Source organism: Phaethon lepturus, unplaced genomic scaffold (genome assembly GCF_000687285.1).
Source record: "Phaethon lepturus isolate BGI_N335 unplaced genomic scaffold, ASM68728v1 scaffold54405, whole genome shotgun sequence".
Lineage (NCBI taxonomy): Eukaryota > Metazoa > Chordata > Aves > Phaethontiformes > Phaethontidae > Phaethon > Phaethon lepturus.
The window spans coordinates 1-18,733 of record NW_010542299.1 but is presented as its reverse complement, the minus strand read 5'-3'; the positions used below and the strand labels follow the sequence as shown (position 1 = coordinate 18,733).

The window sequence follows — 18,733 nt, the reverse complement described above, 5'->3', positions numbered from 1 at the left end:
ATGAAGAAAAGCTACATTAATGCTAAGCAGAGGACCTTGTACAGTGAGGCTCACCAACATGCCAAAAAGAAGAACACAGTGGCTAGCTCAGCCGATACAGTACAAGGGGAAAAATCTCAAAACCTGTCTGTGAAAGCACAGTTTCCTTCCTGCTCCTGGAAGCCAGCACGTGTTAACACGCTGTTTCCAAGGTAATCACAACTCTTCAACTCCAAAACCACTTACTGCCCCAAAACCATACTGGCCCAGACACTAGCTGGCTTTTCTTCCTCCCTATGTCTGTGGAAACTCTGCCAAAAATAACCCAAAAGATGGGAGCGTGGCTGAGGCGAACAGCAGGAAAAGCGAGCATCTGTGATTCCAAAACGCTCCCCACAAACCAAGGAGGGCTACAGCTCCCAGCCCTGGATGGCCAGCAGGCGCAGGCAGAGCAGAAGCTTCCGCTAGGAGGGTGAGGGTTTTTTGCTAAAATAGAGCTGCCCCCTTTTGAGGAGGGAGGCAAGTTAAAACAGATATTGTCAAGGGCATCCAAATATCCTCTATTTTCCAGGCCAGAGGCCAAGAGGCACCACATTTTTGGACACACCCAACTGAGATTCTTCCCAAGTCTCCATTCAATGTGATATGCCAGATACACAAAACCATTTCCAGGGCAGCAACACATTTTACAGTGCTTGCAAACGCTTGTTTTAATGGTACCATTTTCACCCCAGACAATTTAGACAGGTAAACAAATGCTGCCTTTCCCCAGGACCCCTAAATCCCTGTTACACTGTGTGCTCCTTCGGGGGTTGTCCTTTCAGACTGGATTCCCACACTTGCCACTGACATTGCTGTGGCGACACTTGCACACACCACCACACAGTCACCTGGTCTCATGGCAGGGCTGGTGAAACCTGCTCGTCACCCCAAAAATCATTTCCTTCAAAGCTGGGAGAAAACCAGAATTTACAACTTAGATGAAGGATGATGAAGGAGGAGGCGGCATCTCTTCAAAACAGAGTTTTAGAAGTCGTTTTCCACCATGTGTATTTGAATTGTAAAAAAGCAGAGGTCACATTCACCAAGAGACTGCCTTATTGGAAAGAAACAACAAAAAGCAAGAGTGCTAACAAGAAAACAACTTTCTTTTGACCAGTACTGGCACTAAAATCAAGCAATGCTTTGGATTTGTGTCAAAAGTATTTTTGCAGAGCAGAAAGAGATTCCAGTGTGCTCCTTCCCTAAACCCCTGTCCCTGCAAAAAGCAAAAGAAGCAACAGAGGAAAAAAAAAAAACCAACTGTGTGTGTGTGAGAATTATAAGGTTCCTGAAGGTAAAATCTTGGTAGCCTGGGGAGGTGTCAAACAGGGCTCAAAAGCTCCTCCAAAGGAAAGCAGGGCAAACTGTATGCTCTTACTCTCAAACAGGAACCAACCAAACTGGTGTGACAGGACTACTTAGTTTACATGCCAGCTTCAGCCTTTACCATTGCCTCGGGGTCTGCCCTTTTGACTCAGTGCGGTGTCTCTGGCACTCAACCTGCTCCCAAACACACAGCGCTGCACTCAGGACTACCACTAAGAATTACAGAAGAGTGTCATGTTTAGACATGTCTTAACCCACTGTAAGCCTGTGTTGTAATAACAGCTGGGGCTACGCAAGTCCCCTCGGACACCTGTCTGTGTAGGCACAGAAGGATCTCTGTGCTCACGTCTGCAAACCGTTTCTTTGCGCTTGCACTCAGGTACTGCAAAGGGATAAGTTTTTCTAAAATGTTTGCTTATCCTCATTGTACAGAAAAAAGCAAGAACTCTTCTGGTGAGAGCACAGGACAGTCCCCAACTTTTCAGTATAGATTTTAGGCATTGGCACAGATTTTCTGTCATAGCTCTCTTCCCTGCCTACCTCAGTCACTCCTCAGGAACAACCACATCCCTCAGCAAAGGATGCAAAGGCAAATGCCAGGATTAGCGCTCAGGAGTTTGTGGGCTTGAGCACACCATTTGCCCTGTACTGAGTATGGATTAGGCTGTGGCAACCACACATCTGCTCTCAAGATTTCAATTAGGAATATGTCCATTTTGACCTCAAAAGAAGGCTCAGAAGACACTCTTGACAAAAGGCCTTGGGATTCACCAGTACCCCCTCTTCCCATTCCCGCCCCTCCCGCCCTCCAAGAGCAAAAGCAACTACAAAAACTAACACCCTAGAAACATGTTAAGGTCTTGTGGGAAACTGGCTGGCACGTTCTTATCAAGCACTTACAGAAGGTCAGAACGTAAGCAGTAATCCTTGGCTGCAAAGCTGACAGGGTGGATCCTTATCACAAAAGAGGCAGCACAGATGTGGAGCTCCATTTCCCTCACAAGGTGACTGAACAGTGTATGTATGGGCTGCTACCAGTGGATGAGCATAAGATTCCCACAAAGTACAAATCCAAAACCCCTTTCCATGGAAAAAGGCATGCGATAAGGCTTGGCTACCGAGCAATCTCAAGCACTTAACATCTTGCTTACAGCATTAACTAAGAAGTCAAACAGTACCCCTTAACAATGCTAATGATCCCGTGCGGCCCTTTCAAATGCCAGGGGTGAAGCTGGAGGGCACAGTTAGCACCTTGGAGTAACTGGCTCTTGAAAGCCACAGGAAAACACTCCAAAAGGATCAGACTGCTTTGTAGCTGCAAAGGGGTGGATTCTCGAAGCAGGCAAGGGCAGGAATTTCACAATCGCTGTATAAAACAAACTGGTACATGGCCAGACCAAGCCTTTTCGTAAAATGAGATATTAACAAGAAAACAGAGCTTAAAAGTCTGCGGAACCAGAAAACGTTTACACAAGCTTTGTGACATATTTCCCACGGAAGGGCCTTCAACCTAACCAGCCTAGGCACTCTTGCAAGAGATAATGCACAGCAACGCCAGCTCTGTAGTACAGACAGAAACCTAACATGTTCTGAAAACACAGCTTTGAATATTCCCTGGTAATACTTTGATCTAAAGGGGCAACAACACCAACATATTAGGCTACTTGCTAACAGCCCCTTAGGTTTGGGGAATGTAGAGCTCACCAGTGTTAACAAGCCAAAGAACTCACAGTTCTGATGTGGTATGAGCTATAGGGCAGTTGACATTTTACTTACAGATATATCCTTGTAAAGATGCACCTGGTCAAACTCGATGCCATGAGTTATGAAATAATCAATGACTGAAGAGAGCAGCGTCATTTCAGGAAGAGAAAAAATGTCCATAAACTGCTTAAGTGACGGACCCTGGAAAGCAAAAAATGAAGGAGACACATTAAACAAAAAATACTTGGGGGGAAAAAAAAAAAACAAAAGTAAAGACTACAAACAAATTCATATCACCCACTACTAGCTGGAAGACATTCCAGGCTAACAAAAAGAAAAACACTAATGTGGAAAGTCCCAGCCGGTCAGCAAGTAGCCCTCTCTTTTCAACCAAAACACTAACCTAATGCATTAACACTTCACAAGAGAGAGGCTTCTCCTTCACAGAAATCATTAAACAAAGCCAGCATCATTAACACCCTGGGGTGGAGGAGGAGGAATCGGGGTCCCAGCCACTAGTCTGTCCTAGACACTGACTTTTATTTCAACACCATGCCCTCTGCTTCCCACTTGGCCTTTTGGTATTACCATGGATGCCAAGAGACAACGCTCTGCTATCTCCAGAAGCGGCTATTGGCCCTTGCTGGAGGGCAGCATCTTAAAGATCACAGAAGGTACACACGGTAGAAGCTGACAGAGGATACATGCTGCCTAACGACAAACATGTGCCACTGTCATGTCAGGATGTAACAACAGTAACGTCTCGCATTTAGTCTGGTCTTGTAAGTGTAGGACAAGAGACTAGCAGTCTGCAGCACTATCTAAAGGCAATATTGGGACAACACAAATCAGCGTCAAGAAAGAAGATGAAACAAACAGCACTTTGCCTGAGGTCTGTTACCAAAAAAGATGCTGCGATCAAAAGCTATGTCGGTGTGCTGAGGCTTATACAATGTCTATCCATCCATCCAGCACAGGACAACTTGACCTACAGCAGAAGGGAACACAAAGAACTGGATTGGGCCCCATATCGCACACAGTGGTGCTGCTTAGCGATACATGCTGAATCCTTTCCACAGACTTTTGTCCATTTTGATGTGTGGTTGCTAAAGGAACATTTCTCTCACTAGCAAAACCAAAATTTCCTGAAAATACCTCCCACCTTTTTTTCCTGTTCAGGGATTCTGAGAAAGAAGCAAGAGGGACACAGACAGGCAGTTCCTACCGAAATCACTAGGTATGGGATTTAGCAGAGCGCAGCAGAGCAATGACCTGTCCCACCAACACCTCAAGCAGAGAGGAGACAGTTAAACATTCAGTGTTAACAGTAGGTAAGTCAACTCTGATTTTGTTTTTGTGCCTTATGCCATCATCCTACAAGGCAAGTCCAGCCTCCCCCCATCCATTAAGTGGCCTCCGCTTCCTTATAGCGGACATAATGACGCAAGTCAGGATGAAAACTGGATCACAGTTTTAGAAAGAATGTACATATGTTTTTTCCACAATGCCCGTAAGTTCCTCACCTTCATTATAGGCCAGCAGTAGTCCTGCCAGTAAAAGCCACACTAGTTGTGGTGTTTAACGCTGGGCAAGATCTGTGCCTACCTACTGCAGGTGTTGGTATGCCAGTAGCTGTCCATGCACTTGCCAACAGAGCATCGAGAAAACTCTTAAGGGAGAGTATTTACACACTTCCCCTACATCAGTCCCACTTGTCTCAACTGGAATCACTTGTTGCCTGGAATCACTGACCTGGCAGACCTTCCTGTTACCCATACAGGTAGCAACATCAGCATGGCAGACTGAAGAGGACAAGATCAAAGATCTCTGCTAAAGCCTCACTCCACACCAGTTGCACTGCACCAGCAGTCATCTTAACCCAGATGCTTTCCCACTAATGTGCTAGTGGCACAGGTTGAGCAGCCGTTGCTGGATGCAAATGTCATTAGTTGTATATACTTTCATTCTCTTTAGGATCCACCTATTAGTTTATGGAGTTCATTGCTTTATTTAGAGAGATTTGCCCCTTCGCAAAGAATAAGCTGCTATCCCTACTTGTGTGGCCAAATGTTATAGCAAATTTTTCAATACTAACTACAGGAGAGAAGAAAACACCTGGTATGTACAAAGCAGCACAGAAAGGCACCTTGGCATGAGCACCTGGTCCTACAAAAGGCCACAACTCGAAGCAGATTTCATGTTTACGATTATTTAAAAAGAAAGGTGAAATCATCTCAAGTTTGCCAGGAGCAAGGAGAGTTGTACAGCAGGAGGCTAATCGAGTGCAGTTTACAGACAGATACCAAATTCTAAACACAAACATCCTATTTCAAAGATGGAAACAACATTGAGCTATAAACAGAGTATATACTTATCCAGAAAGCAACCACTCAGCTTAATTGTTCCCAAGAGAGAGAGAAATCAAAAAGCGACCTTGCTGGAGACTTCACACAGCAAACTCAAAGAGGTATTACCAGAGGAAGCCTGCCCTTCTCCTTCCAGCTTCCCCTAAGGCAACTGAACTAACAAAGGGCAAGAAACAAAGCAATTCTGAGGGGAAAGGGATGTGAACGGCCCCGCTTGACCACTACCCCACACTAGACACTTGAGGAAGAAAACCCTCTCCTAACTTCCTCTAGTTCAGGCAACCAAAGGAATTCTACATCTCCTTACAGACAGAATTTCAATACTTAACTGTGACACTCGTGGATGCCAACCCTATGAATAACATCCACTGAGTAGGTCTAGAGAGGTGTGGAGGGGAATCCCTTTCACGAAGGGGAAACCCCCCACCCACCCAAAAACAAAGACAGAAAGGCATTGCAAGCACCCTGCTGCTAGACACACATACCTCCTCCCACACAACTCACTGCAAACACCATCATTGCAGGCTACCCTGGTAGCTTGGGAGACAGATTTGGCCAAGGAACAAGCGGAGAACATCTCCCTATCAGTCTCCAGAGCCATTCAGCTCTAGGCCAATAGCCCTGGTGTTTAGGAATGCTTCGCAGATGGCTTTCACATGCTAAACTGCTAAATAACCTCTGGGGCAAATTCCCACTAGAACAAAAACACACACTACAGCTCACTAGGGACTGAGCCTTTCAGAGTCCAAGGGAGGCTGGAATCATTTACATGCTTATACAATTCACTCTGTTTTCCTAGTTATTAAAAGAGCTGCCGCATCACACCAGTAAAGGCCTTACAATACCTTGCCGTAGAAGTCACTCATCTGGTACAGGGGGATGTGCTGCGTACCACCGTAGAGTTCAATTACCTCTTCGTCAGGCACTGGTTTGAGCCCTCTAGACACAAAACGACAGACATAGTTTGTCAATAATCACCGGTCTGCACAGAGCTACACACTGCAGAGAAAGAGAAGATGGGACAAACAGGCTCCTTTCTAAAACTCACAAATTTCTCTTGCACGAAAGAGAGAGCCAGAGAACCTGACAGCTACATGGTTTCTTAAGATTCACATAAAATCTTTCCCGAGACATTCTTCAGATACCTTGTTTGCTCCTTCAAGTTAATTGAGGGGCTTTATCCACATTCCAGAAGAGTTCAGACAGAGGCTTCTCTCTGTATGCTGTCAATCTGCGGACAAGACTGACCCACCACATCAGCCCCACGATTTGACTTTGGCAGCACTGGGTAACTGTAAGTTTGGAATGCTTGCTTCCACGAGGTATATCAACGTTAAATGCAAAGGTGTAGGAAAAGAGCTTTCTGAAAATGAGATTTCCTTCCTATTCAGTTTTCCTAAGCAAAACAAGTTCTTTCCTAAGACCATTCAACAGAGATTGCTGTTTTTCCCCAAAACACCATAATCACAGGTATGGCTAAGAGCTGCACCATTCATGAACATCAGGTTATCTGACTGCTGCACGTTTTGCCTCTTGCACAATTTTTGATTGCTGTTTACTCAAGCAGTCAGCAACTTTCCCTTTCTCCTTTCCTATTCAATCACGGTATATCCTCTGAGAAGTTAAAAGTTGCCACAGTTGTGCTCAAAAGCAAAGGACAGTTTAGGAAAAGGACACTTCAAGAAGGATAGTTACAGATAATAGCAGAAAAAATGTTTAAATGCGTTATAGCTAAAAAACTTTTTATGAAGCTGAAGTGAAATATGGGGCAGTACCAAGCCCTCCTCCCCCCGCCACCCCAAAGCTAACACTCAAAGAAGCCAATTCTCTTCGATTATGAAACTCCCTTCTTAATATTCTTAGAGTGTTTACTGTAACTGAAGCTTAACAGCAAAAGGACAGAGTTCAAGAAAAAACCCAAAAAAACCAACATTGGCTTCCATGCTTGGGAAATACAGATTTACAGGAGCTTTTCTGCCGACATCTATAAATTACTACTTCTTACAAACCAACCCCACTCCACTTTGGGACAAAGTTTTCTCCCAGTCTCTAGTCTCACAACTTTTTTGAGACAAGTTTGCTCTGCACTGTTTCATTCACTTATTGCAAAGCACACCCAGCTCTCTTTGGAGAACAACAGAACAGAAGGAAAAATAGGACAACCTAGGCCTCAAACTGAGCACAGATTCTGATACTTTTTTGATATATCTGCACTGCTTTAAGATTTTATTTCCACATTCAGACCACTCTCCTCTTAGCTTTGTGACAAGACAAAGCGTGCCACTGCTGGGATACACTCCTGCCTGAGGAAGAGAGGCCCGTATGTGGACTACATACAGAAGAGTCGTTTCCTAGTTGCACTTTTTGCTTACAGACATCAACCCAGATATGCTGTAGCTGCAACTCAGACATCACGCAGAGTACGTGACCACATGTGTCATTAAACATTACAAAAAGCTCCAGGTCTTCCCACACACACTTGGCTTGAAATGCTTGAGAAAAATAACTCCCTGCAATTATATGCCAGGTAAGCATTTGAAGCAAGTGCAAACAGGATAAGCCAGATGAGGCTGTGCTCCGCTCACCCCCCATATGCCATGAACATAGAGTCAGATTTAGTAATCCACCTTTGCATATACGGGCCCTTAGAAAACGATTTTCAGAACTGACAGACCTATATGCTGTCCCCAGTTGGACATAATGGAAAGCATCGATCTTCATCAGAAGACTCTGTGATAAGGGATAGATATTTACTGTTAGAATTGGGTAGGTTTACAGTGAAACCTTATTTAGGTTTCAAATTCCACACAAATGACTTTTAGAAAATAAAATTCAATATAAACATCCCACATCTACGTACTTTAAGTTGCACTCACTCCCCAGCCACTTCACACACTTACTCATATTGTGACTTTTTATTGGCCTCTCTGGCAACAGACCATCTTTCTATGAGCCGAAGTACCACTGTCTGTTACACTCCAAAGTTAGTGGACAGGGATGCCGTTGGAAAACAGAGAAAATGCTCCTGTGACTCAGTCTCTTCTTATCTCCCTTCCAAAAGCACACACGTTCCAAAGGAGCTTTGTGTGCACAAGAGATCTATTTCTCTTCACATTTATCTTAAACAAGTTTTGGTTTAGAGCACAGCTGTGGCCAGTCATTCTCTTTAGCCAAGAGCTCTCCCCTCCACCACTTCTCCCCCTCCACAATAGACATTTAAGCAAAGATGTTCAAGAGCACACCAGGCTGGTAACATTAAAGCTTTCTTTGCATTTTTTTTTTTTATCAGACTTCCCTATTCATGAGTCATCCTTTCACCTCCATCCATCATTCTGAAGCTGTAACACAATTCTCAGGACATGGAAAGCAGCCTCACACTAAACCCGCATTGCTCTGCAACTCAAATAAGGACACAGCATCAAATTATTTGTGCTGTTTCTACCACAGTGCAAGGTAATTGATTCCACAGATCATTCACAACCTTCAGGCACCTTCTTTTATCATAGTATCATATCAGTGCAGGTTGTTACACCTTGGGCAGACCTCCCACTAGTTTGTGAGGAGTGCAGGCAAATATGCTGAAAGATTTAGACAAGCACTACCCAGTTTTTCATGTGTTTTGCAAACTCCGATCCTGAGAAGAGAGAGTCCTCACCTTCTACTCACTCAAAGGGCACTCTGCTTGGCTAGGCTAGTCGCCTCTGTGTTCCTCCGATATATCAGCCAGAGATTTAAGCAGAGAAAGAAACTTCAGTTTCTCACACATCTCCTTCTTACTTTGTAAAGTCAGAGGCATGAGCGGTCTGCTGCCATGCTGTCATGGCAGCTCAGACAAAAGACACAGGAAAACTCTATATAGTTGTTTCGTCATTCTCTTTTGTTGACGCTGCTGGAGAACAGCACACACACTCCAGCCTGTACTGCCTGCTTCCCTGAATTTACTCAAAGCTCAGCATAAGAAAAGCTACTACAATGAAGCAACTTTCTCTGCTGTGCTCCTACCTCACTGCCTGGCTGCAGCAGCCAGCATTACATCACTGGGCATCAGGCTTTCAGGGAATCCGTCCAAAGTACTGAAAAGGGTTAAAGCTAATGCTTGCACTTTTCTTGCCTATGCTTCTAAGAAGCATGCATCTCAAGTAGCTTGGATCTTTTTCCAAGCAGTCCTATTATTCGGGGTGGGGGTGGGGAAGGCTTCCTAAAGCATTCTCCTGACAAGTAATTTCTATTATTAGAGTAAGACATAATGCCTCAGCTCCTGGCAAGTGCTTGTAGATGCAGGATTGAGGTTTGTTGTTTAAATTTCCTTAAAGACAAAAATGATCACACAAACAAGCTGAGTTTTCTATTAATTAGCTTGTGGGATTAACTGACTTTTAAATTGGCAAGGCTGTTCACCAGAGGTCTTTGCTAGAATGTCCCATTCTGCTACAGGCTATGCAAACGCCAAAGACATCTTTCCCTTGTAAGGTTTATAAGCAAGAACCCAGGCAATGAAAAGCACAGCCACCCAGACTATGTATTTCACTGATAGTTTGGTGATTGATGTTATTGTAAGCAATGACAGAAAGTATTTCCACCAAAAACATAACACAATGGAAGACAAAGCCCAGAAGACTGAACTTTGTACAGCTTACCTTTTGTACATCATAGTGAAGTCCGCGTATGGCAAACCCTGGAATGTAGTCATACTTCCCAAGCCCTTCTGGATACTGGGAAGACAGACAGTAACATCGTTAGAGGCCTAAGCATTGGGTTATCAACAAAATTATTTCACCTGTTGAGCTGGCTTTGTTCTACTAGTCTCTCACCCCAGGCATAAACTGACCAAGGAACAGATGCACTTCATTTTGCCCCTTCAACAAAGAAAGTGGATGAACAGAGAAAGACATAAAGAATCAGGATCTCCAAAACTAGTTTCTCTCATGCAAGGGACACTAGTGAAAACGTAAAGAGATTCACTCGGGCAGTAAGGACAGTTCTAGTAAGCTCCAGTCAATGCATATATTTGGCAAAGCAATGGCACTGCAGAGCCCCTCTAAAAAGAAAGACATGACGAGAAGAAATGCACAGACTAGTCACCTATTGCAAACAGGGTGTCCATTATTGGACATGCTATACAGCATCATCCATGTTGACTCACACACGTCAAGTCCTGTATGGCTTCAGTGTTGGCCCACGGTTCATGTTTGTCCACCACTATGGACCTCAAAACAGCAATTCTGTAGGCTTTCCATACTTAGGTAAAACAGACCAGACCTTTCTAGACTAAGGTTCCTGCTCTATATTTATAAAACCTCAGGAACGTACAGCATGGTAAATTGTCTCAAAGGAAATTAATTCCACATACAGACAAAACGTTCTGCAATCAAAGATTGTGAAACATTAAATTTATCTCAATAAAACAAGTAATTGACACATGCACAGAATGCGGCATTTTGCAAACACATCTGGGGCATTGCAAAGACAGCAGTAAGCTTAGTTGAGTGGAAATTCTTAGCACACCATTACCTTGAATTGTTCTATTAGGATGTCTCTGGCAGTGTTGAAAATCATAGAGTGTAGTAAATTAGAATACTGTGCTAATGTGTAATCGTAGTCAAAGCCATATATCTCAACATCTCCCAGGCTGATCTCATTGTTAGCGTAGATAGCGGCCGGGTTGAGGAGATTGCAGACTCCTGGTGGAAGGAGATCTAAGGGAAAGGGGAGAGGTTAGAGAAACCGAGAGGATCACTGAAATTTCAACTTTTCATTCCGGACCTGACAGCAGCTGGAAGTACCACACAGCAGCAGCAGCGGAGCACAGTGCTGCTGCCGAAGGCTGCTGCCATTAACCCACTCAAATAATCCTCCCCATGAAAAAAACCCCACTGTGAAACCTCTGGCTGCGTCTGGTGATGATGCGAACCACTTTCACAGTAAGACTGACCTTTTGTGTCAGGAAGACACAAAACAATGTCCTCGGGTCTCTGGCCTACATGAAGCAAGACAGACCAGAGATTTTGAAGTGTCAAATTTCTAGCCCACAGCAGCTGTATTTTCAGCAGGCTCACCAACATGAAAGGTAGCTGTCAAACATCATCAGAAAAACAAGCGACTCTCACTTAAAACTTGAGCAAGACAAACAGGCTAACTCTCCTCTTTGAGAAATCTAGATTACTTCAAACTAGAAATTTTGAGGTTTGCCTTTTGGCATTTTTTGTTTCTCACAGAAGCAGCCAGACTTCACAGAGCAATCCTGCAGGTACCATTAGGGCTTTTTTAAAATTATTAACGGGCAGGATAAAACAAGGTTTTGTACAAACAGCAACAAAATGTTAAAAACCCCCAACATATTAAGCTCTGCTCTTGGAGCACGTAATGCTGATAGCAACAAGTTCTCTGCTTTCCTCCGATAAACAGCTGTGGAATCAGCTCAGTCCTTGCGTGTGGCTTGTCACTCCAAAACAGGGTTACTGTTCAAGATGCTTGTGAATAACACTTCGCTCCCCAGACCACTGGCAAAATGGGGGTTAAGTGACCTAGCAGCTGAACCACCTGTATATCCTTTTCCAGAGCTAGTCTAGAGAGCAGAGAGCTTTAGCTGCACTACAATGGGAGAGACAGGAACAGACCCTCCCCAGGCTTCCCGCTCCACGAGAGCTGTCCATTGCAAGATGAGAAAGAGCAATAAAAATAGTTCCCTGTAGTAGGTTGCCTAGTCACATCCACACTGGGGGACAGAGAGGGGAAGGAGACATTTCCTCCCCCCTCAGAGGCAGCAATTTTCTCTTTGAATGATAGGAAAAGTGCAGACATTTTCCAGATCCTACACAGCATCAGCAGGTAGGATGTTTTTTTTTTCCCTTCCTACCTTAACTTTTGGCTTTTAGCAAGAACCCCTGTGCCGGTTCTTTAGTGCCTCCTTGCTATAAAACCAAGTTTCATCTGAATCTAGAACAAAAAAAATATTATTAGAAAGAGATACCAGCCATTCCCAATAAAGACTTTGTCTGGAATGATTACAGGATTTAGGTAAAAGTCCAAAGCACATTTGCGAGTACTAATCCAAAGAGGTGACCAAAGAAAGAGAGGATTCAGATATGTCATAATACTTATTTTTAAGGGGAGAGGCACATTACAAAACATACCAACCCTCTCTCCTAGCTCACTTTCCTGTGGCCTTCAAATGCAATTCACCAGATCAATTAGAGAGGAATTGCTAGAAAAGAAAGCAGTATTTTAAGACAGGAGGGCTGACTTACTGGCTACACAGGAAGATCAAGAGCCCTCTTTCAGTGACTCTGCTGGTGGCAAAGTTCCTGGAAGAGGCTGACGAGAGCGGACGCAATCAGAGTACTTCCCACTGGGATTTTAAGAGATGGGAAACGTAAATAGGATTCAGATGATCACAACTTTCATCCTCTCATCATAAATGCCCTCTGCACCATAAACAAACAGAGCTCCACTTCCTGCCTCACCTCCAGATCACTTGTGGGAAGATCTTTTTCTAAGTGTATGCTGGGATTTGCAGGGTGTTATGTTTCTTCTTCACAAGGAAAATGACACAACCTTAATCACATCATGGTGCAAATATGCAGTGCTTTTCTCTCCTAATGGAAGCACTTTTCTTAGGACAAATGCAACCCACTTGCTGCTACAATATCCCTACATAGAGGTCAAGCTCTTCCAACATTTACCATTTGCTAAAAGATTTATAACAACACCTTATGATAGTGTGAGAGCAGCACAAAATCCCATTGCCCGAACCTCATCTCTCCTTTCACAGAAGGCATGAGACCCGTCTAGATTCAACAACATATGCCAGCTACAACTTTTACAAAAATACAATCAGGAAAAGCTAAGGGAGCGGTACGATTTTGTAACAAGGAAAGGGTAGTCTGAGATTCGCCACGTGCATGAAGCGAGTCTTACCTGTGATCAGAAGCATAAGCAGTAACTGTGCCACACAGTATGATTTATGAAGTATATTTAGACCCACTGGATGAAGTCATGCTCCTCCCTGCCAGCCTCAAATGTACAGAGCCTGTCTGTGTTCTCTGACAACCTCCTGCCCAGCTCATTTTACCCCACTCAGACATTTTGTCACTAACTTACACAGCATGTTCTCTCTTACTTCATAAGGGCTGAAAAGAGATGCATACGCTAGCCAAAACGCTTTTTCACCATTGCCTCACACATAACGTGTTCCCTACGCACACTTCCTGCAGCTCCGCACATCTCCTGGCTGTGTTTCCTATCGCACATCATCGTCACCAAACCAACCCGCGGCAGCTTGCTGACAGCTTGCTCTTTCCACGCCATCATCCTCCATCTTAAATTTACAGTAGTTTCAAAGTCACTGATCCCCTAAAGAGAAGAAGAAAGCTCTGGGTTTCAGTCCACAGACTCATGCTGCACGTTTGGCTTACTGTAAACGTCCACTTGCAGCATCGTCCTCAATAGAGCGGTCGGTGTCAGTCTCCTCTTTACGCTTACACAGCGACTCTGCAGGTTCAAACTACTGCAGAGAAGAGACAGAAGCTGGGAGCACACGCAAGATCGGTTTCAATACAAGAGCCCAAACATGCCTGGGTTACCAAGAAGTTTGGGGTTTTGCTGGGTTTGCTTTTTTGTGTGTTTGCTTTTGTTTGTTTTGTTTTTTAAGTTAATCACCTGGGCGGTTACAAATTCTGAGTGCTTAATCAAGTCCTGGGCTGCAGACTTGGGCACTGCTGCTCTGCTGACATTGAGCACGTAAATCTGCCAGGGATCTTTGCCTCAGTTTGCGTGGCAATCATCAAGTCAAAACAAACAGACAACAGTCTCCAAAAGCCTATGAAGATGCCATTTTTCAAGAACAATAGCTTTTGCTTTTCCTCTGCCAAGACACTGAAACAGATTGCTGGACAGATATGATAAATTACAGCAAGGGAAAAAAAAAAAACCCAGACAAACATGTTTTGGTTATTTAAAAAGAATGATAATCCCAAGTACTCTTTCCTTCAGGGTCCTAACTGGAAAAGGGGACAGTATCACAGTGAAGTCACCGTCTACTCAACGCTTCACCCAGGAATTACGATCTAAGTGAGAACCAGCATGCGTACATCTGAGGACAGTGGGAAAAAACAGCTCTTGCAATAGATACAAACCCCTGGAATTTGCATACTTGCACAATTTGCTCCAGTTTGCAACTCTGACAGTTTTAAGGGAAGTGTCTAGATATCCATGGTACATGATGAAACTCAGCAACAAAGGCAGACCACAAGTAAGTGTGTTTGATCTTACGTGTTTTTTACACCCGGGTGTAAACGCAAGGCAAACACATAACATCTTCACGTTACTACCGTGAGGCCCTGAAGAACTGCCTAAACTGAACTATCTTCATGACAGCACAAGTGCCTCTTCCCAGGCAATAACCCACATTGTTAGAAAGCAATGACACTCAATCCCTGTTGTGACAGCAGAGATGGAAACAAAAGCAGGTAATTAACTGTGAGCAACAGTTAGAGACGCCAAGACACCATATGGCCCCTTCTGATGTGAAAAATGCTCCCATCAGGAGATGCCAAACACGTCCCATGCACTTCTGAGCTCCCGGGGGTAACCAGCAGCATCACGTAGGAAATGTGCCTTTTCTCTCGGCCTCAGATCCAGCATGTTAGTAAAGAATAATACATAAAAAAGGCAACTCACACTCATCTCTCACACCCGTTGTGTTACTCCCAGAGGTCCAACACAGCAGACTTCTGTGCTAATTTCTTTGTAAGACTAGTGAGGAAACCAGCGATACCAAAAGGCAAATGGCCACCATCCTCCACGTTCTTCATGAATCAAAAAGTTCCCTTTGCTCACTCTGACTTGCTTTCTTAAAGACAAACTGCCAGTTTTCCTCCCTTCCAAGTACATCTTTATCCTCTTGAAGTGTTGTTTTGTACCATTTCTTGCAAAGCGCTCCAACCAGCTGAAGTAGGTGCCTCTACCAAGAGGGTAGGAAGAGGGAAATGTTACTTAAAAAAGGAGGAACCGTGTTAAAAGAGTGCTGAAAATTACTCTGAAGCACAGTCTTGAATTTATGCCATTATGCCTAAACATTTTGGGATTTCTTGCCAATGAAATCTACAGAAACCAAAAGCAATATTAAAAAATACCATTTCATTCCAAAATCACATTTTTTTATATACACAAAGGCACTAGTAAATTTGCTGCTGTAAGAGTTCTTCACAAGAAAAAACATTTACCTTTAGGAAAGCAGAATTGGGAAGTTAACATAACTGGTCGCACTTCCAGATCTGGCTGCTAATTGTCGTTGCCAGTCCCAGCTCAATCCACAGATGCCACAACACATGAAACGTGCACGCTCCCTAAGCGATTCGCAGGGCATTTGTTATCATAGCACTAGACTTGTTTCCTGGTTTGGCAAAGAGTGAGGCTCTTCAATCTTTGTGCCTGCTTGAGATTAGCGACATAAGCAGAGTCAGAATGTGCTGGATTGCAAAAATCACCTCTGCACCACACCAAACTCATTTAACCACGTTTGTCATGTGGAGGTAAGAAGTTAACAGTTATTTTAAAGGTTCCTTAGGAAAGCTGATTTATTGTAGCCACATTTACAAGTTTGAAAGATCTAGGAAAAGACATAGACACTTGCTTACAGCCAAATCCTCACTTGCTTTTCAGTTTCATTGAGTTTCAGGATCGGATGTTTCCTAGAGTGCAGGACTACGGACATTGCTTACTGAGAGAGCATGTCAGCCTTCCCTGACACTTCAGATGCCATCAAACCAGAATACAGCAAGTCTTGCTCAACACCACCCCTCTGACAAATGCAATTATACTTTTCCTTTTGGCACAGGAAAAAAGCACATGAAATGGAAGCAGTAATCTCAAATTTTTACAGGTAATGAAATTTAGTCTTAAAAGTTGAAGTTGCAAAAGGTAGAAGGGAATAAGGAAGAGAATCGCTTCTCTTGAGCCAACTCTAAGGGGAGATTTTACCTCAGCAGCACCTTTTGTGTAGCTACGTTGTGCTGTCATTTGTATCACCACACTCAAGCCTGGCAAAACACAGATGTGCATCTCTACAAAGTGGAGAACCTCCAATGCCCGGGCTCTGGCCACCAAGCCTGTACCACCACTGAGCTTTACTGCACAGAAGCTCTCGTCCTACACATCCTGCCCTGTCCAACTCGGTCAGCACTTACCACTGGAATCACCTCTGTGCAAAAATGCAACATTGCTCTATAAACCAAGTCCGAAGTGAGAGCTTTCATTTATTACATGAAAACATGTAATAAATTCTCCTGGCAGAGACCTCTCTCCAAAACCAGTAGCACTAACTGACAAAATAGGACAAAGGACTCCACAAAGGTGGAGTTTCAGATAAGGAGGTAGAAGGTGGGACCACAGGAGTCTTCTCAAACTCAATGTCGATAAGTATCGAGACATGACAATGTTTTTAAACCCGTAACGCATCCACAGATGTTCACATTTTGCACAACTCAGTTTAGTCGTCAAAGCAACAATTTAAACCAACTTGGACTGACTCTGTTCATGCCTCTTCTGAACAAGACTTGAATAACAGCATAGTCTTGAAATTTTGGTTTGGGGAGCTATTCTTTAAACGAACAAGGGTCTTCTTATTTAACATGTCTAATAGTTACCTGAAGGCTTGTAAAGAGTTTGCTCTGTAACACATGGGCTACTTCACCTAACTTCATTTTGCATTTAGTCCTGCTGATTAGTTCCCCATCTCCAGTAATTACTGTTATCTCTTGCATTCCGACGAGTGTAACTATGTGAATACAAACTTCACAATCACATAGTAAAGGGAGCATTTTCGCAAGGCACCATGACACAGCCTATTAACATATCGGAATTTATGGTGTCAATACCACTACGGAAAAGAAAAAGTGCGCTTGAGGATATTAAGGTCCAAACACCATTACAAGTCTTGCAAGCTGGAATTTCTTTCAAGTGGTGGGGCGAAAACCACAGCTCAGTCTTGGAGCAGGGACTTAACACGAAGCTACTGTCCTCTGTCAGCACCTCGTACTGCTTCAGCAGCTCCAGCAAAGGAGCCCACATCCTGCAAAAGCTGGAATGCAGCAGGCTGGGCACCCAACAGATCAGCGGCCAATTCCTTTACATTTGCGCATCATGAAGGACTTTAGATTTTATGTCAAATCTTGTGTACTGGAAGCTGGGGGAGGAAGGAATGACAGAACTTGCCAATCTCAGAACAGCAAAACTGTTCTTCCAGATGCTTATGGCTGGCTACCTTCCTTCTCCAAGGCCTTAGATAAACAAAAGCTAACGGACTGCTATTTAACACTATACACAAAGTCACACTTTCTAGCTCTCTACCATCCTTACCTTCAGCATTCCAAGAATCAAGAAATCACCAGGAAAAAGTTCCTCACCCTTATGCCATGAAAGCTATTCTTTCACATTTTCAGGAGAGTTTAATACGGTGGAGGTCTGCCAAAAAGACCACAATCCTGTTTTACACATGGACAGATCTGGTGAGTGGCATGAGTCTTCTAACTTAGCAAGATGTCAGCGTACCTGACGGAGCCAGGTAACTGCTTGGTCAGAGAAGCAAAAACACGCGCGCACGCACACACGAGTAAAAGGTGTTTCGCATCTGTAACACAAACTGAGGAACGCAAAGTTCAGGAGGCATCCTAGCAACTGTAGCATCAGTCTTCTCCACGCTCGCCCTTGTGCCAGCAGCGAGTTGTAAGTTAGACACTGGACTCCTCACCACATCAGTAAACATGACTATCTATTTGTCCTACTCTAACCACCTTTCCGTATGGCCACCAATGGCAAGTTAGAGAAAAATGCAACAAGCCCTTCATTTAGGCCATTCGCCATGACGATATCCACGTTAGGGGGCCAGCTGTGAAGGACCCCATATACTCCGCATGTGCTGAAACGCCGAGCCCAGCCGAGGGATGTCGGCAGAGGGAAGCCCAGGATGGGGAGAGGAAGGTCAGGGCCAGATTTCAGTAGAAATAAAACCGCCCCAGAGAACCCGGGCGATGGGGGAGTGCAGATGGCATTGCCAGGGAGGCGGCTTCTAGCCCCGGCAGCTGCACAGCGATGAGCACACACACAGCGCGGGGAGAGGCACCAAGGTGCAAAGGAGGGGGGGAAGGAAGAAACAAACCCAAACAGCCCAAGCCCGGCAGGACGTGGCAGTCCCGGCGCCCGGAGGCGGCCCTTACCGTAGACGAGCTTTTTCATCTCGTGGTACCTGGCCCACAAGTAGGTCTTGGTGTCGGCTCCCTCGGCCGGGAGGGGCTGGCTGCCCGCGGCGGGGCCGGGCT

General features: G+C 44.4%; 1 protein-coding gene across 1 annotated transcript in view; it reads right to left on the bottom strand.

The window, feature by feature from the left end:
* NT5DC2 (5'-nucleotidase domain containing 2) overlaps window positions 1-18,725 on the bottom strand; it is a 27,214-nt gene extending 8,489 nt beyond the window's left edge. Inside the window, exons 1-6 of the mRNA XM_010287973.1 lie at window positions 18,632-18,725; window positions 10,929-11,113; window positions 10,055-10,129; window positions 8,092-8,147; window positions 6,263-6,356; window positions 3,124-3,252 (exon numbers count right to left, since the gene is read on the bottom strand). Of these exons, the coding sequence (XP_010286275.1) occupies window positions 3,124-3,252; window positions 6,263-6,356; window positions 8,092-8,147; window positions 10,055-10,129; window positions 10,929-11,113; window positions 18,632-18,650 (558 nt within the window). The 5' untranslated portion in view covers window positions 18,651-18,725. The remainder of the gene's footprint in view (window positions 1-3,123; window positions 3,253-6,262; window positions 6,357-8,091; window positions 8,148-10,054; window positions 10,130-10,928; window positions 11,114-18,631) is intronic.
* Between the last annotated feature and the right edge of the window lie 8 nt (window positions 18,726-18,733).